Below are 23,193 nucleotides of genomic sequence, written 5' to 3'. Positions count from 1 at the left end.
CTCTCTCTCTCTCTCTCTCTCTCTCTCTCTATATATATATATATATATATATATACAAAGCTAAAGCGTAGTATATATTATTCTTGAGTCACAATATCCACCTATTTTCAACTCTCTCTTTCTCTTATTGACTTATTTTTAATTCTTTTTCTTCTTATTAATTCCCAACTTATTGTTACAATTCCTCCAACATTTCCTCTCTATTTTACCTTTTCATCTCACCATTGCTATCTACTTTAATATTACTCTTCCTGTATCATTTTATCATTTTTTATTGTTGACTTTTCTTATTCCCAGGGTTGCTTTACCTTAAGGCCAGGGGTTCAAATGAACCCCATGACTTGTCTAGAATTATATATATATATATATATATATAAATTTTTTAATAACTTCTTTTAGTCCCTAAAATAAAATTTTGAACCTCCTAACCCTAAATTTTGTTTAAACTCAGCTAATATAAGTTTGAATATGAATATCATCTTAATGCTACTTTCACAGTATTTTCACAATAACTTAATAATAAAGATTAAGTGGCAAGTTGTAATTGGTTTTTATCAGGACCCATAACTAACTTTATTTTTTCCTACTTTTAATAACTTGGCACCTAGATTTTGTTGTGAAAGTGTTGTGTCAATAGCACTACTCTTAAATATTTAATTTTATAAGAAAGAAAAAAATGTTTAAATTTTTGCTCATTTGTTATTAAAAAAAAAAAAACTTTTTTTTTTCCAAGATTTTGGTTTAATTTTGCATTGATAGCAGAATAAAGTTGTTTTTCCTTGCACTTTTCTTCTTCATCAACAAAAAAGTACACAACTATTACAACTAACAGATATGTATTTATATTTGTGATTCTTTTCTCATTCTCTCTATGTTTCTTTTTCCCTTTTGCGTTTTCTTAGTTGTTCTCTCTATTTGATCAGGTAGTTTGATAAATGCTTTATAGATTTCCAAATTCAAAAAGTCTTTTAGTGCTTGCTCCAATTTTGAGACTAATCACATGTATGGTTAAGAAGTCATACTCTTCTAAAGTTAAAACTTATATTAGTTACTATTTTTTTCTTTTTCTTAGTTTCACATTTATCGTTAATCTGACTCCAAGAGATTGACCACGTGTATTATTAGTTATTTCATTATATTTTTTTTATCCATTCAATTGTTGTTTCTTACCGATATTTATACTAAATTATATTTTGTATACTATTTTAGATTATTGTAGAATATATATATATATATTATGGAAGTTGCACATATAAAAAAAATTTAATTTTTTTTTTTAACTCACTCCCATGATAAATTTTTACCTCCACCACTGCCGACTCCCTTAGAAAAAAATCCTGGAGCCACCATTGCTTTTTCCCACCCTCTTACTATAAATTTGCAATTCTCTCTCTCTCATTCTATGAATAATTTTTGCACACAAAAATGCTATTTCTCTCTCTCTTTCTCTCCTAATTTTTTTTTTATAAATTTTTTGGTGGATTTTTTTATTTTATTTTTATTTTTTATCTTGCATCTCTACCTTATGTTGATTAATTTTTGTGTTCTTTAGAACACTATTTGGGTTGATGTGATTTAGTTTTTTTTTTTGGTTAAGTATTTATTTTTTTCATTGATTTCATAGATGTCATTTTATTGCATTATAGAGATAGTATATAACAATATAATGTTATTTTATCATATAACATGACTTAGATAATTCAGTGTTTATTACTACATGTGTTTCTAAATTTTTTATTTTTTCATCTTATTTTCTGTAAATTTTTATTCTCTCTCACATGCTCTCCTGAAAATATGAGTATCCTCTCTCTCTCTCTCTCTCTCTCTCTCTCTCAATTTTTTATTATTTTTTCAACTCCACTTTAGGTTGATGAGTTATTATGTTTTTTTATAACTCTATTTTGGGTGAATACGTTTTGGTGAATTTGGTTATCCTAATCCAACAAGTATAATAAATTGTAAATTTTTTTTATCAATGTATTGTCAAACCCTCTGAACACTAAAAAGTTTTTTTTTTTTTTTTTTAGTTAAAATTCTTTATTGCAAAGTCTCTAGTTATAATAATGTTAGTATCATACACACTTTGTCACAACTATCTTATGTGATAGACTGTGATTGACTATTTATTACTATTATATAGATCTACCATTTTTTCTCTACTATTTATTGTCTATCACATAAAACAGTTGTGACAAAATATGTATCTATATGATACTAGCATTATTGTCAAGCGAAAATGGCGCATGAAACTAAGAATAGGGAATGGAAGTATCACAAAATAAATATATTGCAACTCCATGTTTGATTGGGTCATTTGCATTTTACCCAAATATATATAAAAATGAAAGATTACAAATCTGTTGGCTGTTGGCTTGATTATTCTGAAATTGAAAACGATGGATAACAATACCATAGAAAACTAGACCATAAATTTAATAACAATATTGGAACCATCATATCATCATTTTTCTTACCGATATTTATACTAAATTATATTTTGTATACTATTTTAGATTATTGTAGAATATATATATATATATTATGGAAGTTGCACATATAAAAAAAATTTAATTTTTTTTTTTTAACTCACTCCCATGATAAATTTTTACCTCCACCACTGCCGACTCCCTTAGAAAAAAATCCTGGAGCCACCATTGCTTTTTCCCACCCTCTTACTATAAATTTGCAATTCTCTCTCTCTCATTCTATGAATAATTTTTGCACACAAAAATGCTATTTCTCTCTCTCTTTCTCTCCTAATTTTTTTTTTATAAATTTTTTGGTGGATTTTTTTATTTTATTTTTATTTTTTATCTTGCATCTCTACCTTATGTTGATTAATTTTTGTGTTCTTTAGAACACTATTTGGGTTGATGTGATTTAGTTTTTTTTTTTGGTTAAGTATTTATTTTTTTCATTGATTTCATAGATGTCATTTTATTGCATTATAGAGATAGTATATAACAATATAATGTTATTTTATCATATAACATGACTTAGATAATTCAGTGTTTATTACTACATGTGTTTCTAAATTTTTTATTTTTTCATCTTATTTTCTGTAAATTTTTATTCTCTCTCACATGCTCTCCTGAAAATATGAGTATCCTCTCTCTCTCTCTCTCTCTCTCAATTTTTTATTATTTTTTCAACTCCACTTTAGGTTGATGAGTTATTATGTTTTTTTATAACTCTATTTTGGGTGAATACGTTTTGGTGAATTTGGTTATCCTAATCCAACAAGTATAATAAATTGTAAATTTTTTTTATCAATGTATTGTCAAACCCTCTGAACACTAAAAAGTTTTTTTTTTTTTTTTTTAGTTAAAATTCTTTATTGCAAAGTCTCTAGTTATAATAATGTTAGTATCATACACACTTTGTCACAACTATCTTATGTGATAGACTGTGATTGACTATTTATTACTATTATATAGATCTACCATTTTTTCTCTACTATTTATTGTCTATCACATAAAACAGTTGTGACAAAATATGTATCTATATGATACTAGCATTATTGTCAAGCGAAAATGGCGCATGAAACTAAGAATAGGGAATGGAAGTATCACAAAATAAATATATTGCAACTCCATGTTTGATTGGGTCATTTGCATTTTACCCAAATATATATAAAAATGAAAGATTACAAATCTGTTGGCTGTTGGCTTGATTATTCTGAAATTGAAAACGATGGATAACAATACCATAGAAAACTAGACCATAAATTTAATAACAATATTGGAACCATCATATCATCATCATGACATTAATTATCTTGTCCTTTAACCTGACATCCAAAGACAATCTTTAGTAGGATTTTTGTTGTTGAAAATTTACTATTTATCCGCATATTCGTTCAACATGTTTGATTCAATCATTGTCATCTTTGTCATGTTATCATCATTGCATCTTTAGAGTTTAGAATCTCCTATACTCATCAATAGCAAAACACCCTAATTTGGCAGATCAGTATAATCTAATTTTATCATTCCTCAAAAAAGTAAAAAAGAATAGTCTAATTTGATCTTTTCTCATCTGAGTGAGGTAACATAAATTCACAATAATATCATAATTTTAATAGGAGAAATGATATGTTTACAATATTTTTTCAACAAATTTTAAGTGACAGGTTATTATTGGTTGTTATTGTTGGGTTAAAAAAGTAATCTCAGTGCTGAATTTAAATTTGAACCGATAACAACTAATCACTTGTGATTTATTGTGAAAATGTTGTATACGTAATACTTCTCTTTTAACAGTAGGTTGTGGTTAGCAAGATAGTAGGTAGAAATATTGTAAGCTACATAATTATAGGTTTATATTGTACTATCAATGTAAATATTACATTGTAGACTACGCAAATATGTACAAAAATCGTATATATTTGTTGAGTTTGACTTATTTCTAGTACTTTTTCAACTGAACATCTCCTTTTATTTAAATATACAATAGCAAGTAGCAGTGAGTTTTAATTTTTATCTTTTATTTAGTTAGTGGGTGATGTAGCAATTTCTCATTACAATAAAAGGAGATTTCAATTAAAAAAGTACTAAAGGTAAGCTGAACTCATATTTGTTTAGTATATAATATAAATCTTACATTGTTAGTACAATGTAAACTAACGCTCTGTTTGTTTCAGCATTAACATTTTCTGGAAAATGGTTTATTTTCCAAAGAGCATTTCTTGGAAAACTATCTCACTTTCTGGTGTTTGATAACGACCTTGAAAATGAGTTTGAGAATGTTTTCTAGTGTTCATTATGCATAAAATTTTTATAAATTTTTTTTATATAATTTGAAACATGTGTATTATGTATAATTCTAAATTGGATTTTAATTAGAATCTAATTTTCCGCCACGTGTCTATCTAAATTTTTAGTTTTTGTGGTAAGTGAATTATTGGGTGTAAAAACCAAAGAGTCTAAAACCAATTAAATTCTAAATCACACACACACACACGCACACACACACACACATATAATATGAGAAACCGTTACATATTTTAGAAATGTATGGTTTTAAAAAAAAGTGTAAATTAATACCATATATAGTTTGAACATCTTCTAAAAAAACTATATAATTTAAACCGTATAATTGTGATTATTTTTAATTGTACTCGTGCATATACATGAGACTACACATTAGTCTATATATGTAATAATAGGTGAAACTGAGATAAACTCAAATTAGAATTCCAATTTAGAGTTCCAATTTTGTGCCATGTGTCCTAAATTATTTATTTTTAAAGAGTTTTATTTCTTAATTTTAGAACCAAATGTGGGACCACATCATAAATATTCATTCAAATAAGTTATTAAATATAAAAACCAAAGAGTCTAGAATAAATGAATTGTAAAAAAAAAAAAAAGGTGATTCACAATAATAAATAAATATGGACAATTTATATTTTAAACCTAATAATATCGTTACAAATTTTTTTAAAGAGTTAACAAAATATAAAAATGACTATCAATAATATTTAAATTATATATATAGGAATTACATTATGTATCTTATTGTATATCTTTAAGTATATCCATGCATATACATGGAGTTATAAGCTAGTATATATAATAGTAGAGATCTCATGGAAGAGTATAAGGTTTTGCCAAGTGGCACATTCCTTGAAACCCTCGCATTTAGGCTTCCACCTTATCAAAGTTTGCAATTATATTTAGTTCATTAAATGTGTTAATGGAGTAAATACACATATTAATAATCTATAGGTATGCATTACATTTATATTTATAAGTATATCATTTTTAAAAAAAAAAATTTTATATAAGAAAGTAGAAACTTCATGTGGGAGATTATGCAGTTCTGCCATGTGATGCTTTGTTAGAGTAAATTTTCTTTTAACTTTCCACCTCACCTTCTTTGCATATTTTGGATTATAATAAAATTCTATGAGTAGGATATTACTATTTTCACTAAGTGTTTAACTTACCACTATCATACTTCAATAACATAAATGTGAGATCATAAATTTTCTATGATATTTTCATAGGCCAACTAAACATTAACATGATACTCCACAAATTTTTATACCAACTCCAATGCATTGAAGAAAAAAAAAATTATGATTAAACAAACAATCATCTTATTAGTTACACTACATAATAACTAATTTCTAATTTACTAGAAATTTACTCTATAGACTAAATTCCTCATCCCCTAATTTTTTTTACATCATTAATTAAACAAAAACAACACTACTTCATTTTATTACTTTAAAATATTTGGAATATTTTATATAATCATCTCGTATAGTAGCTTACAACACTATCCATGCATCACGTGGGCCCATTGCTAGTAATAATGAAAATTCGAATCATTCCAAGTCTATTAAAAAAGGCATATAACAGTTGTAGGCGCCACTATAAATTGGAGGAAACTCTACTTCTTGAAATCACAAAGTAAGTGTTATAATATCGGTTCAGAGCTCTTTCTAAAATGAAATATGGGTGTTTCGTTATTTGTTAATGGTGACCATATCCATATGTCTCGCCTTAGTTGAAAGTGCTTATTCTGGGGCTGCCACTTTCTATAGTCCTTATGTTCGTGGGCATATTTATATGCAACAATTTTAGTTAATTGCTACATCTTATAGAATGTTACAGTTCAAAATGGTTTTTACCCCAAACAATTGAATTTCATTTAGGTTGATGAAGAAAATATTACAAGTATAAGGAGATGCCAATGGTAGCATTGATGAAATGGTCAATACAATGATTTGGAGTAGTGTTTATTACATACTTGTGTGTATACACACTAGTGTGTAATAAGTTTTATCCAAATGATTTTTCGATCCATGTTACCACAAACTTCAAGAACATAGATATAACCGTTACATGAAATTGCTTAGTTTATTGTTTTTTGGAATTTTAATTGAAATTAATTCACTTGTTTTAGTTGGGTCAATTATTATAACATTAGAGTGGTTGAATGAGTTTGCTTCCCATGAAATAACAAAGAAATCAATTGAGAAACTCTCTAATAACTTAACCTTTGCTTTAATAATGTTTTGTTATCTATTGATAGCCTCTGCATGCTTTGGAATTCAAGACGAAGGTTACTACGTAGCTGGGGTAGGTGATGAATTATGGGACAATGGGGCAGCTTGCGGGCTATTATATGAGGTCGTATGCACTGGGCCTGTAAGCCAGGGTGTGCCACAACCTTGCACAAATGAAGCCGTCATTAAACTCATATTGAATGAATCGAATAAGCAAATAATTAGTTTTGAAAAGAAATATGTGAAGCAGAAAACCATAGATATTAGACCATAAATTTAATAATCTTATTATTTGGTATCAAGACTTCTAGCTAGGAAGAGAGTTCGGCTGTTCAAAATTCTAAGTTGACATTTGCAAATTGCAACATGATGCCTACCTCAGAAACTGGTAAAATTCTTCTATTATTTAGTCCCCAAAATACTATAAATAAATAAAAAAAGTTTAATAATGGGAAAAAGATCCTTTAATTTCTTGACTGGGTCACTAGTTGACTCCAAATTACATGTCGCATTAGACTATTATTATTATTATTATTATTCACTATCGTCTATAGTTGCTGGGATTGGAAATTTTGAATCATCATCATCACCATGACATTATCATATCCTTTAAAGCTCACTTCTAAAGACACTCTTTAGTAGGATTTTCCTTTTTGTTGTAAACTATAGTTGGCCTATTGTAAATCTTACATTGCTAATACAATGTAAATTAAGAATTTTCCTTGTGAACTTTTATAGTCTCTAGCTATATTGTTCTTATTTCTATTCATTATTTTATAAGAATTGGTCTTGAGGCCTTTAAAAGCCATGATCGAACCTCATTGTGACTGGGCCAATTTCAATGGACCATCAAGCAGCCCACATTTATCATAAGGGAAATTGATTTTTCATCCCTACATTTTTGGGATATTTTCAATTTGGTCCTCAAATTTTTATAAGTTCATTTTTGGTCCTATTTTTAATTTGCTATCATTTTGGTCTTCAAGTGAAGATACTAAAGGACCAAAATGACTGCAAATTTTAAATTACAAGAACAAAAAATGAATTTATAAAAACTTGAGAACCAAATTAAAAACATGGCCTAAATGAAGGGACAGAAAAATGTAATTTTCCCTTAATTATATAGGAGATTGAGCAATGCCAATGTAAACTAAACCGAGATGGCTAGTTTTATTTTATTAAAGTAAAACATGAATTCAGCCCAAAAAATAAAATAAAAAACAGGAAAAGAGTGAAGCATGTGACAAAGAGGTTTGCAAATAGGCAAATATCTTTCTTTATACTCTCATCTTAATCACCATATTGGCCACTAAAGGTATCAGAAGTATACCAAGTAACAAATATAATCTTGCCATTGACCTCTAGATTGAGACAAATTTTCAAGATAACAACATACATCCGAAAGAAATTTTGCAAAATGCATCTTTACAATGTTTCTTCAGTTCTCAGGCCTCGGCACCCTCTGATAAATGTATTGGCAAGGTCATAAATGAACATGTAATTTGAGCTTTTAGTAGCATTTCCCATATTTTTTAAACCAGATATACAATTATAACCGGATTTTTTTTTCCAAGGGTAAGATGATTGGAACTTAATAATTGCTGATTGGAAGACTTATATATATTTAGGTAAAAATGTCAAATTGCAGGATCGAAACTTACTTGCATGACACCACTGGAAGCAGATAAATCCTGAATTTGAGGAAATCTATATATATATATATATATATCATATCAGTCACACAGATAAATAAGTATCTGCAAAAAAATTCTTCGAAATTGGTGGGTATGCCAGAAAAGACTGTACATTGGTGAAGATTTTACACATGTAACCTGAATACCTGATCTAAATACAATCAATCCAACAGATTTGACAGTTCGATCTGATTTCCTCTATAAAATTTCAGGAAATTAGAAATGTCTTTCTCTGAGTGAATTGTTGAAACAAATCCAGAAAAAAAGAAGTGGAAAAAAAAAAGGTTCAAGTAGCACCTCAAGGTGTGGTCTCCTTAAAAAGGATCTTGCTCATGCATATGGCTTAATATCACTAAGAGTGCTTTGTATGTAATGCTTGGTTAAGTACAAGCCAAGAAATTCTGAGTTCACAATTTCATCTATATATTCTCCAATTTACTGTGTGTGTATAATTTAAGTCATAAATTGTTGATGATAATAGTGATCAGCGGTCTAGAGCAAGCTCCAGAGCAAAGTATAAACATTCCAATGATTCTGATTTAGGGTTTGATCACAGAGCTGGAGGTTGAAGACAAAGATTTGGGAGTTACCGTTGTTGTTTGAATGAATAGCAAAACTCGCCGTTTTCATTAAAATGCATTTATTAGAACGCACCGTTTCATTTGTATTACGTGCACAGTTTTAAGTCATTAAACGATGTCGTTTCTGTTGGCACAGGTTGGAGTTTCTTTTAGGCACGAAATTCAGTTGCAACTGAATTCTCTCTCTCCTAAAATCACAGATTAGATCCGTATAATGTGGGTTTGTTGTTACACAGTTATGCCCAAGGCTTTGTACTATAAATACTAATGTACACTTCTGTTGATAATTAAGCAAGAATTACTCTCAGTTTCTCAATTCTTCTTTTCCTCTTTCCCTCTCATTTTCTCATTCTCTCTCTCAGTCTTCTTTGTCCTTCAATTTCTCTGCTATATACAAAACAATCCACAGTTAAGATCTTGCTTCAGCATCAGTGTGTGTTTGTTACAAAAATTTTCAATGAGGAACAGAATTGATAGCAGATCTTTTGTATGATGCCTGCTTGTATAAGGTTTGTAAGAGATTAATTATCCAAAAGAAAGGAAAAAATTTGTAGAGTATTCCACTTCATATATTCACTGCCACTGTATCCATGCACTCATGCATCTAGCTACTGTTTAAATAGAATTTTTTTTAACATCTAGCTAAAATCAATGGCAAATGATTAATGCATTTAAAATTTGGTGATTAATGCATTTAAAACATCTAGCTACTGTTATTTCTCTCTCAAATTTTTATTTTTTGGTGGATTTTTTTAAAAGATTTTTCTTTCATCTCTACTTTAAGTTGATAAGTTCTTGTATTATTTGAAACTCAAGTAGTTATGTTTTTAAGTTGTTATCTTTTTTCTTCCATTTGATTTCATAGATATTATCCTATTGCATTATATATAAAGATAGCATATAAGAATATAATGCTATTTTATTACATAACATAACATGACTTGGATAATTTGGTGTTTATTACAATATTTTTTACTTTTCACTTTTTTTTCTTCTCATATTATTTTCTATAAATTTCTTATTATTCTCTCACATTCTCTCTTGAAACGTGGTTACTCTCTCTCTCTTCATTTATTTTTAATTCTTTCTTACAACTCTTCTTTATATTGATGAATCATTGTGATTTTTTAAAACTTTATATTGGGTTTATACATTTTGGTGTGTATTTTTTAGTTTCCCATTACAAGTAGCATATTTTTCTCTCTTATAGTTTTGGTTTGATTTTTGTTTGAGTTAATACTCGATTATTTTGGAAGTAAGAATTTGAATTTATATCAAAACACAATTTTGGCTGTGCTAATAACAGATAGGCATTTGGTCCACTTCATCAATTCGGTCCGATTCGGTTTACTTCAATTCACTTTGGTCAATTTTGGTCCAATTCGGTCTACTTCAGTCCACTTCAATTCAATTAGGTCTGATTCTCAAAAAAAAAAAAAAAGGTCCATTCAGTCTACTTCGGTCAATTCAGTCCTATTCGGTCTATTCGGTCCAATTCCGTCTATTCAATCCTATTCGGTCTACTTTGGTCAATTTGGTCTGTTCGGTCCAATTTGGTCCATACGGTCAACCTAGGTCTATTCGGTCCAGTTAGATCTATTAGGTCCAATTTGATCCATACAGTCCACTTAGGTCAATTTGGTCCATTCTATTTATTTAGGTCTATTCGATCCAATATGGTCCATTTGGTCAACCTAGGTCTATTTGGTCCAATTTGGCTAATTCGGTTCAGTTAGGTCTATTCTGTCCAATTTGGTCCATACGGTCCACTTGGCCAATTCGGTCCAGTTAGCTCTATTCGGTCTAGTTCGGTTTACTTTGGTTAATTCGGTCCTGTTCAGTCCATTCTGTCCACTTCAATCTATTCGGTCCATACAGTTCACCTAGGTCTATTCGGTCCAATTAGGTCTATTCCATCCAATTTGGTCTATACGGTCCACTTAGGTCGATTTGGTCCAATTGGGTCTGTGCGGTCTACTTAGCTCTATTCGGTCCACCTAGGTCTATTCGGTCCAGTTAGGTCTATTTGGTCCATATGGTTGACTTGCCCAATTCGGTCCAGTTAGGTGTATTCGGTCCATTCAGTCGAATTCGGTCTACTTTGGTTAATACAGTCCTGTTCTATTCAATCCGGTCCATTCAGTTCACTTTGATCTATTTGGTCAATTTGGTACAGTTAGATCTATTTGATCCAATTTGGTCCATATGGTCAATTCAGTCTAGTTACACACACACACACACACAAACACACATATTTGTTTATTTATTTTATTATTTTTTGCTTGAATGTATAATCAACCTTATGCAATTCATCTAAAAGTAATGATATTAAAATAAAAGGGTATCCGCCATAAATATTAGATTTGTATATTCATGGCCTTAATGTTTAAAAGGATTTTCACTTAAATTTAGTCGGACCAAAGTGGACTAAAATGCTATGTTATTGTGGCTCAACAAAAGCATAGTAATAACAAATTCTATACTTAAAATTTTAGTTATTACGATTTTGAGATATATATATATAAATAAAATAAATTTGGATTTAGAATAAGTACTTTCAACCTAAACATGTCTTTTCTCTGTATACAAGTGTACAAAAATTGGACCGAAGTGGACTAAAATGAATTGAAGTGGTCTAAATGGACCGAAGTGAACACAAATGGACCAAATGGAACATAGTGGACCGAATGGACAAAAAAGGATCGAATGGGAACAAGAAGGACCGACTAGGACCAAAGTGAATTGAATAGGACAGAGTGGACCAATGTGGACTGAGTAGGAACAAATAGGAACAAATATGACAATAGTGGACCGAATAGGACCATGTGGACCGAATAGGACCAATGTTGACTAAATAGGACAAAGTGGACAAATTGGACCGAATAGGACCAATGTGGACCGAATAGAACCATAATGGGTAGAATGGACCAACATGGACTGAATAGGACCAATGTGGACCAAATAATACTTTTGAATATTTATCATTTTTATTGCATTTTTAGGGCTCATACTTCTAATTTCTAATGTTTATTTTGTTTGTATTTTTTAATTCAAAACTAAAGAGTTTAGCCTAGATATAATAAAATCTCATACTTTTCAACTCAAAAATTAAGATTTTTTTTTTTTTGGAGCTAACCTTGAAAAGGCAACCTATAAAAGAATCAATTTAAGTCCCAATTTGTCCAAAATGGACCAAAAGGGACCGAAATTGACCGAGTGGACCAAATCGGACCGAATGAGACCAAAGTGGACTGAATTAGACCTAATTGGACTAGATAGCAATTGTTTAATTTTTAGAGAGAACAAATTATACATTATATTACAATTACAATTACAAAATAATTATTTATTCCCACGCATCGTGTGGATTTGCGATTAGTAGAAGATAATTGCAATTACAGGTTGGGTTATGGAAATAAGATGGAGTACTTGTGCTTAGCACATTTTTTGAAGTTAAGAAATTGCAAACGGATGTTTTAAAAATGCACGTTTATTAGTGGTTTTAAAAACTATTTTCAAAACACACGTTTTAAAAATGCTGTTTTTTAAAAATGCACATTTTAAAACAACTTATCCAAACGGACTTGTAAGGACTTGAAAGATAGCCCAAACCCACTTAGAATAGTGGAACCCAGTGCTTTAAGCTTAATACAATAAATTAGTAAGAGAGTGGGCTTTTTGAGTATAATTGCAATGCTAAGTAAATTACAAGCTTGAGGATAATAGGACTAATGCAATTAACATGAATGATAGAGGCATAGATTCAGTGTAAATTCTTCCTCGGGTAGGTCCGAGGAGGAGTTGTTCATTAACAGTCAAAGTTGATTCTTTTACAATAGGATTTTTAGTTCTCTCTCTCTCTCTCTCTCTCTCTCTCTCTCTCTCTCTCTCTCTCTCTCTCTCTCTCTCTCTATTAGGTCTGATTCTCAAAAAAAAAAAAAAAGGTCCATTCAGTCTACTTCGGTCAATTCAGTCCTATTCGGTCTATTCGGTCCAATTCCGTCTATTCAATCCTATTCGGTCTACTTTGGTCAATTTGGTCTGTTCGGTCCAATTTGGTCCATACGGTCAACCTAGGTCTATTCGGTCCAGTTAGATCTATTAGGTCCAATTTGATCCATACAGTCCAGTTAGGTCAATTTGGTCCATTCTATTTATTTAGGTCTATTCGATCCAATATGGTCCATTTGGTCAACCTAGGTATATTTGGTCCAATTTGGCTAATTCGGTTCAGTTAGGTCTATTCTGTCCAATTTGGTCCATACGGTCCACTTGGCCAATTCGGTCCAGTTAGCTCTATTCGGTCTAGTTCGGTTTACTTTGGTTAATTCGGTCCTGTTCAGTCCATTCTGTCCACTTCAATCTATTCGGTCCATACAGTTCACCTAGGTCTATTCGGTCCAATTAGGTCTATTCCATCCAATTTGGTCTATACGGTCCACTTAGGTCGATTTGGTCTAATTGGGTCTGTACGGTCTACTTAGGTCTATTCGGTCCAGTTAGGTGTATTCGGTCCATTTCGGTCCATTCAGTCGAATTCGGTCTACTTTGGTTAATACAGTCCTGTTCTGTTCAATCCGGTCCATTCAGTTCACTTTGATTTATTTGGTCCAATTTGGTCAATTTGGTACAGTTAGATCTATTTGATCCAATTTGGTCCATATGGTCAATTCAGTCTAGTTACACACACACACAAACACACATATTTGTTTATTTGTTTTATTATTTTTTGCTTGAATGTATAATCAACCTTATGCAATTCATCTAAAAGTAATGATGTTAAAATAAAAGAGTATCCGCCATAAATATTAGATTTGTATATTCATGGCCTTAATGTTTAAAAGGATTTTCCCTTAAATTTAGTCGGACTAAAGTAGACTAAAATGCTATGTTATTGTGGCTCAACAAAAGCGTAGTAATAATAAATTCTATACTTAAAATTTTAGTTATTACGATTTTGAGATATATATATATATATATAAAATAAATTTGGATTTAGAATAAGTACTTTCAACCTAAACATGTCTTTTCTCTGTATGCAAGTGTACAAAAATTGGACTGAAGTGGACTAAAATGATTGAAGTGGTCTAAATGGACCGAAGTGAACACAAATGGACCAAATGGAACAAAGTGGACCGAATGGACAAAAAAGGATCGAATGGGAACAAGAAGGACCGAATAGGACCAAAGTGAATTGAATAGGACTGGGTGGACCAATGTGGACTGAGTAGGAACAAATAGGAACAAATATGACAATAGTGGACCGAATAGGACCATAGTGGACCGAATGGGACCAATGTCGACTAAATAGGACAAAGTGGACAAATTGGACCGAATAGGACCAATGTGGACCGAATAGAACCATAATGGGTAGAATGGACCGACATGGACTGAATAGGACCAACGTGGACCAAATAATACTTTTGAATATTTATCATTTTTATTGCATTTTTAGGGCTCATACTTCTAATTTCTAATGTTTACTTTGTTTGTATTTTTTAATTCAAAACTAAAGAGTTTAGCCTAGATATAATAAAATCTCATACTTTTCAACTCAAAAATTAAGATTTTTTTTTTTGGAGCTAACCTTGAAAAGGCAACCTATAAAAGAATCAATTTAAGTCCCAATTTGTCCAAAAAGGACCAAAAGGGACCGAAATTGACCGAGTGGACCAAATTGGACCGAATGAGACCAAAGTGAACTGAAGTAGACCTAATTGGACCAAATAGCAATTGTTTAATTTTTAGAGAGAACAAATTATACATTATATTACAATTATAATTACAAAATAACTATTTATTCCCACGCATCGTGTGGATTTGCGATTAGTAGAAGATAATTGCAATTACAGGTTGGGTTATGGAAATAAGATGGAGTACTTGTGCTTAGCACATTTTTTGAAGTTAAGAAATTGCAAACAGATGTTTTAAAAATGCACGTTTATTAGTGGTTTTAAAAACTTTTTTCAAAACACACGTTTTAAAAATGCTATTTTTTAAAAATGCACATTTTAAAACAATTTATCCAAACGGACCTGTAAGGACTTGAAAGATAGCCCAAACCCACTTAGAATAGTGAAACCCAGTGCTTTAAGCTTAATACAATAAATTAGTAAGAGAGTGGGCTTTTTGAGTATAATTGCAATGCTACGTAAATTACAAGCTTGAGGATAATAGGACTAATGCAATTAACATGAATGATAGAGGCATAGATTCAGTGTAAATTCTTCCTCGGGTAGGTCCGAGGAGGGGTTGTTCATTAACAGTCAAAGTTGATTCTTTTACAATAGGATTTTTAGTTCTCTCTCTCTCTCTCTCTCTCTCTCTCTCTCTCTCTCTCTCTCTCAGTTTGTAAAATATTCATCTTCTTTTCTAGAGGGGTTCCTTTCCTTATATAGTTCTTTCCATTACATCTCAGCCTTCCATCTCTATGTCTCAGGGGAATAATTTGGATGCTTGTCCCATCAGGACCTTTCTGGAGGTGGTAGAGAGAATTGTGAGCTGTGGAGTCACTGTTCATGTGTCTTTTCCTTATATATGTGGCCAACTTAGTAGGTGCAGTGTATTGAATGTGGAGGAGATGACCACCTTTCTAGATATTTTCCGACTCTGTTGTCTTCCATAGTGCTTTACTTTTTGGTGTAGGTGGACAACTGGCACATCTTGAGGTGCTACGGCTCCTCGGACAAATGGTCTGTCCGCATCCCATCATTGGATCTCTATTCGCACATTTTGCCTGAATCAGCATTATCTTCAAGTCTAACTTCCTCGGACTCTGCCTATATTGCTTTGATTGATGCTTGAATGAGCCTTTGCCTTTCCTAGGACTGGACCTATGGACCTAATTTCTTGGTTCGGATCCCTCCCTCCCACAAGACCATTAAGGAAAAAAACTAATTTATTGATTCTCTCAAACTTCAAGGGAGGGGTGTCATTTTCCTTAAGGTGGATGAAGTGTCATTATCTCAAATTTCAAAGGAGGTTTGTATAATTCACCTTCTTCTATTTAATTCATCATAAGTTTTTTAAATTACGAAAAGGTCATACTTTCAGTTAAAAAAAAAAAATCTGAATTGGGTGGCTGGATGTAATTCACCTTCTTTTATTTAATTTATTATTATTATATACAAGTTGGATCCTCTTCTTTGCGTAAGAAGGAAAAATGAGATTTATTATAGTAAAATGGAAATTTGGTAAGAAAAAGTAATTAAATATACTCTCAATCTAAGCCTATTTCTCTTTGCTTTGGTGCTTTTCAAGCGTGTACTTTTGTTGTATTTCAAACCGCCTGGTGCGATGTTTGTTTGTTTGTTTGTTTTTTTTTTTTTTTGGTGTTGCAATAATAATTGCTTGATTAATTTTTTTTTTCCATAAATTAAAATAAAAGGATTTCACTTTCTTAAATTGAGAATATTCACTAATCTCTATTATGCGAATAATTTTGCATACTTGCAGGATAAAACAAACAGTAAGCATCCAATATACGGATGGATTTCCCTTTCCATAGTATTTTTACTTAGATTTACTTGGATTTCACTTTCATCTTTGATTTTGCAACAACTTTCAACTTTCAACTTGTGGAAAGTGGAAACTATGACAAATATGGAAAATGACACACAACTTTGCTTTGTTTTTGTTTTGTTTTGTTTTGTTTTTTTTTTTTTTAACCGAGTTTTTCAAAAAGTGAGCCTTCTGGAAATTTGGAAATGCCACATCCCATTGCCACCAATTACCACGAGGGTTATATAATTAGCAAAAATTTTAAGACCATGTAATATACCATAATTTTAGGTTACAACTATCCATATAGCAGACTATAAATGGTAAAAAAGAATAGGAGGTCTATATGAAAATGACATATAATTAATCATAGTATGTCACGAAAGAGAGTTATGGTAAAAATTGTAAAGTTTTATGTGGTACTAGCTTATATAATTAATGGCATATAATAGTCCAATAGTTGGCTTTATCTCTAGCTAAAAAAGTTGGCTCTGTCTCCTCATTTACACCATACGTTCGTCATTTAAATTAGATGATTTTTTTTTTTGGAGACGATAATTAGTTGAGGTAAAAACGGAGATAATGAATGAATTTATTTATATATTTTTTGAGAAGATAATTTTTTTTTTGAGAATCTTTATGAGAAGGTAATGAATGAAATTTGACACAATTCTGTTTTTCCCAAATGTGGTTTTTTTTTTTTTGCTAAGCAAAGTGATGTGATTATATATATTTTCTAGCTGAATTTAGGATTTATCATGAGTCACATGTGATTATTTTTATTTACTACTAGGATTTAGCCTTTCTTTTGGGGGAGGGATGAATAAGTCAATGACATTATCCTAATCCTATTCAGACAACAAATTCTTACCACTTTGTGTGTGGGTTTCGAACCATTTGGATTGTATTATTGGTGTATGCTACAGGTCAATGGTTAATATGGCTTGAGTGATTGACCCACCCATGATAGCCTAGAGATCCGGGGTTCAAGGATCGGTGGTGGACAAAGAGAAAGGTCAACGATTAATGAGGTTGGGATTTGAGAGTGTCATCATAAAAAAATGTTTATGGAAAGTATTACTACATGTTATCTATTAATTGGAAAGTATTACTATATGTTTAACTATTAATTGTTAAAACCCTTTTCTCTCTCCCTTGTGTGCGTGTTTGTTTCTAAAAAAGAAAAAAATATTAATGGTTAATATGTATATTTTTTAAATAAAGGAGTATAAGTATTTGTTAAAGGTTTGTTTTTTGTGTTTTTTTTAATAGAAAATTTCCTCTCTCCCCCCTCCAAAACCTTGTTAATTTTTAATGGTTTTTTTTTTCTTTTCTTTTTGTGTGTTTTATAATTATTCATAGAAAATAAGTTAACTGCATTAATATAAAGAAAAGGATAATACATCATGAGATAACACATATTCAATCTAAGTTATAAAATCAGTCTATCAAAAAAAAAAAAAAAAGGGTTATAAAATCAGCAATTCTTAAAGCATGTTTTGCTAGTAATTATTTAAGGTTTAAATGTTAGAATAAATATTAATTATTTAAGATAGATAACACGATAAGGAATATTAAATACTTTAATAATTAGTTGTTATATTTGTTTTTTTATAAAGAAAAAGTAGGGGTTTATTTTGTAGCAGTCAATTGGTAAGTTGCGTGTGAACAAATTATTTGATGTAGGTCGTTTGTGTCTCTTTTTTCTTAATACTAGCGGATATTCGGCACGATCCGCGTGTACATCATTAGTTTATTTTGAAAATTATAACACAAAAGTATTGTTAACTTGCACTCTTAGGTAGTGATTGGTTGGGGTACTAGTAATGTGTGTCCTTAGGAGAGAGGTAAAGAAGAAAATATCATTGTTAATGATTCATTGACTCACTACACAAATTCATTTGGTTGTGTGTGTTTTTTGGATATATTCTTACGGTTTAACTTTATTTATTTTTGAATGTATAAACACATTATTTAATAAAGTGTTATTTGATATTAACCATTGTCTTTAAGGCATCCGATAATAAAAGCTTATATGATATTGGTTTGTTAGGCTCACCCATGCATGCATTATGTTAGGATTGGTTCAAGTATCATGCCCATTCAATGCATGACTTAATTAAAAATTATATGGAAATAAATTGAAACATATTAACAGTTAGTGCTTATGGAGCGTGGGGAGGAAGGGTCAGGGTTCAAGTCTCCAAAATCTCACCCATGCATGCATTATGTCAGGATTGGTTCAAGTATCATGCACATTCAATGCATGACTTAATTAAAAATTATATGGAAATAAATTAAAACATATTAACAGTTAGTGCTTGTGGGGCATGAGGAGCAAGGACCGGGATTTAAGTCTCCAAGATGAAACTTCACATATATATATACTTAAATTAAGTTAAAGTAGAATTTCTATCTTTATATATATATATATATATAACAGTTAGTGAGCCACATGAGACAACACATTAATCTCCAATGTGCAATACATACATATATGAAGTCATTTTGTGCAAGTATGGTATGTAAATTTTATTATATAATATAAAATTATGATTAAAATTAAAATAAATATTAATTTTATTTTAAATTGCTTGAAACTTTTGGTAATAGATTTTCAATTGAAGAAGAATTTTAAATTTCTTAGAATTTTGGTAATTGAGTTTTATATTGAGTAAACTATTGGTAATAGAGTTTCATTTACGGTAAACTATCTTAATAATTAAATGAAAACAACACTTGGGGCAACCACATATTATAGGACCTAACTTATTTTTACAGTATGTGATAGGGTATTGACTTATTTGGTTCACTCACACATGCATTATGGTGGGAATGGGTCAATGAGTATCCCGTAGTTTTCGGTATCTTATTTAACAAGTGTGAAAAAAAAAAAAAAAAAAAAAAACTTACTTTAAAAAAAAAAAAAAAGTTTTCACATATAGCAAAAATTAACAAAACAAATATGGCAAAACAAAACAAACAAAAAAGATGGTCTTGACTTTGAAGTTGTAACATCAACTTGGTGTGCACTGTGCAGGGTTTATAATGCTTAGGCACGTGTTTGTTTCATACGTGATTCTGATTCTCAGTTCACATCCTAATTTTATCTGCATTAGATTAGAATGAGTAGAGGCTTGCGAAAAGGCTGTAAGAAGGAATGGCTTTTTTGCTATGACGTTGATTTTAATAAGATAATACCAAAACAAAGATAGGCTAGTGTCCAAACCCAAGATGAAAAAAGAGAGAAAAATGAAAGAAGCGAAATGGTTAAAACTAATATGTGTTGAGTAGATTTTTTGGTTAAAACAAGTATGCGTTTGTTCCCTGCAAGTCCTACATCAGGAAAGATTGATCATTAACAATTCTTGTTTGGTTGAAATTCTTGTCGTGATTCCTCCCCCCACCAGAGTATCTTATCACTATGAAGGTGCTCGGTTTAAAAATATAAATTTGAGTCAGGTTAACGAGTGTCTTAATGCATTTGTTAAGATTGAATTTATAATGAAATCGATTAGATTTTTATGAAATTTGAGCAATTTTCAGTTTTAATAAATATTTGTTTATTGGTTTTTGTTACTTCTCAACGCAGATGAAGTTTGTTTTTAACCTCTTAATGAGTGCACAAGGACACCCAATGACATACCTCATAATCAAATTGTTTTTTTGGGTTTAAAATTGAGAGACGTGGGTTTCTTGATGCCATATTGGTATGTGGTACATGTTCTTCAATTGTGACACACGTATGATCCATAATAATGGGTTTTGAGACTTTTTGAGTATTGGCCCAGTTGCCTTAATTTTCCGCTACCATTTAAAGCGTGCTGAAAAGATTTTAAGTGTATGTGGAATGGGACTCATCTTAATATCACTGGACACAAAATCAAATGCACTGTGTCACACCTGAAAACCAGTTGTTGAATTTGTTTGATGACCTCTAATTTGATCATGGATGATTAAGCCAGTTAGTGGTCACTGATTTGATCATGTATGAGTTTAATACTTCTTGAACAATGTGACCAGTTGATTAAGATTTTTCTTATGGCAAAATGGCGTTCCTCTCTTAATGCAAGTGATTGTGAGATAGTTAATGTCTCTCCTAACAAATTCACGGGGGAGAGCATGAGATTCTGCCAAGGGATATATTCCTTGAGACTCTCATTTAGGCATCCACCTAATTAAAGTTTACATTTATGTTTAGTTCATTGAATGTGTTAATGGAGTAAACACACACACACGCACAAAGTATTTTACATGTTTTTTTTTTAATAAAAATATTTACATAAAAAAGCAAAAACCTCATGTGGGAGATTATGTAGTTCTGCCATGTGGTACTTTATTAGAGTAATTTTTCATTTGTCTTTCCACCTCACCTTCTTTTCATATTTTGGATCATAATAAAATTCTATTAGTAGGATATTACTATTTTCACTTAGTGTTTAATCTACCACTATCATATTTCAATAACATAAACGTGACATTATAAATTTTCTATAACATTTCAATAAGCCAACTAAACATTAACATGATATTACAAAAAAATTATACTAACTCCAATGCATTAAAGAAAAAAAAAATTGTGATTAAACAAACAATCAACTTATTAGTTACACCACATAATTACTAACTTCTAATTTATATGACATTTACTCTATAGCGTAAATTCTTCATCCCCTTAATTTTGTATTACATAATTAATTAAACAAAAACAACACTACTTTATGTTATTACTTTAAACTATTTTGAATATTCTATACAATCTTCTCATATAGCAGCTTACAACATTATCCATGCATTGTGCGGGCCCATTGCTAGTAATAATGAAAATTTGAATCATTCCAAGTCTATAAAAAAAATGTATAACAATTGAAGGTGCCGCTATAAATTAGAGGAAACTCTACTTCTTGAAATCACAAAGTAAAGTGTTATAATATCGGTGCAAGGTTTTTTTTTTCTAAAAAGAAATATGAGTGTAATTATTCGTTATTTGTTAATGGTGACCATAGCCTTATGTCTCGTCTCAGTTGAAAGTACTTTTCATGGGACTGCCACTTTCTACAGTCCTTATATCCGTGAGTATATTTATATGCAACAATTTTAGTTAATTGGTACATCTCATAGAATGTTACAGTTCAAAATGGTTTTTTTCCCCCAAACAATAGAATTTCATTTAGGTTGATGAAGAAAATATTAAAAATCTAAGGAGAGGCCAATGGTAGCATTAATGAAATGGTTGATACAATGAGTTGGGGTAGTTTTTATTACATACTTGTGTGTATACATACTAGTGTATAATAAGTTTTACCCAAATGATTTTTTGATCCATGTTCCCACAAGCTTCAAGAACATAGATATAACTGTTACATGAAATTTCTAAGTTTATTGTTTTTTGGAATTTTAATTGAAATTAATTCACTTGTTTTAGTTGGGTCAATTCTTACCACATTAGAGTGATTGCAATGAGTTTGCTTTCCATGAAGTAATAAATAAATCAATTGAGAAACTCTCGATTAACTTAACACTTGGTTAAATATATATATATATCTATATATTATAGAATTTAAATTATAAATATTCTAACATTTGCTTTAATAATATTTTATTATTCATTGGCAGCCTCTGCATGCTTTGGAGATACAAACGAAGGTAGCTATGTAGCAGGAGTAGGTGATGAATTATGGGACAATGGGGCAGCATGTGGGCGACAGTATAGTGTCATATGCACTGGGGCTACAAACGGTGGTGTGCCACAACCTTGCACAGGTGCGGCCGTCACTGTTACAGTCGTCGATTATAATCCAGGTGCTGCAACAATTATTAATCTCTCTCCACTCGCTTTCCTCACAATAGCTAAACTTGATGCTGGATCAGTCTATGTTAACGTGATCAGTAAGTCCAAATGACCAAACTTTATATTTCTTCTGCTTAAGGCATGTATAATTTGCGAGAAAAAGAACATAATAATTTATATATGGTTACTTTCGTATTTGCAGGGTCAGTTGACTTGAAGTTGACAATGCATGGCCTCTCATAATAAAATTTGAGATATATAAGCAGTTGATCATGATGGAAACATATGTGTTTCAAGCCTGGGAAGTTATCATGATAAATATATTTAAATAAGCACCCCATGAGTTGTTCAAAATAATAATGAACTAGGAGAATCTTATGGAATGTATATTTCCTTATATTTGTGTGTATTTTCTTTTTTTGGGAATCTTATAATAATTACGTTATCAAGCTTCTCTTATCTCGTCCATATAAAGCATATATTATATTTTTAAATTGAAAATATCGTAGCATATTCAAAATGTGCAATTCTACAATACCCAAAAAAAAAAAAAAAAAAAAAGAGGGGGTACGTACCCACTAGTAGGTAACCTACAATACTAAGTTACTT

At 30.6% G+C, this 23,193-nt stretch overlaps 1 protein-coding gene across 1 annotated transcript; it reads left to right on the top strand.

Moving 5' to 3' along the window:
• Positions 1-21,759: 21,759 nt before the first annotated feature.
• Positions 21,760-22,827, top strand: LOC112017236 (EG45-like domain containing protein). Its single transcript, XM_024049707.2, has 3 exons — positions 21,760-21,865; positions 22,410-22,682; positions 22,787-22,827. The coding sequence occupies exons 1-3, from the start codon at positions 21,760-21,762 to the stop codon at positions 22,825-22,827; spliced, it is 420 nt and encodes a 139-aa protein (XP_023905475.2).
• Positions 22,828-23,193: the final 366 nt, after the last annotated feature.

Source organism: Quercus suber, unplaced genomic scaffold (assembly GCF_002906115.3).
Source record: "Quercus suber isolate HL8 unplaced genomic scaffold, Cork oak 2.0 scaffold_280, whole genome shotgun sequence".
NCBI classification, from domain to species: Eukaryota; Viridiplantae; Streptophyta; class Magnoliopsida; order Fagales; family Fagaceae; genus Quercus; species Quercus suber.
This window is presented reverse-complemented; position numbering and strand designations above follow the sequence as displayed.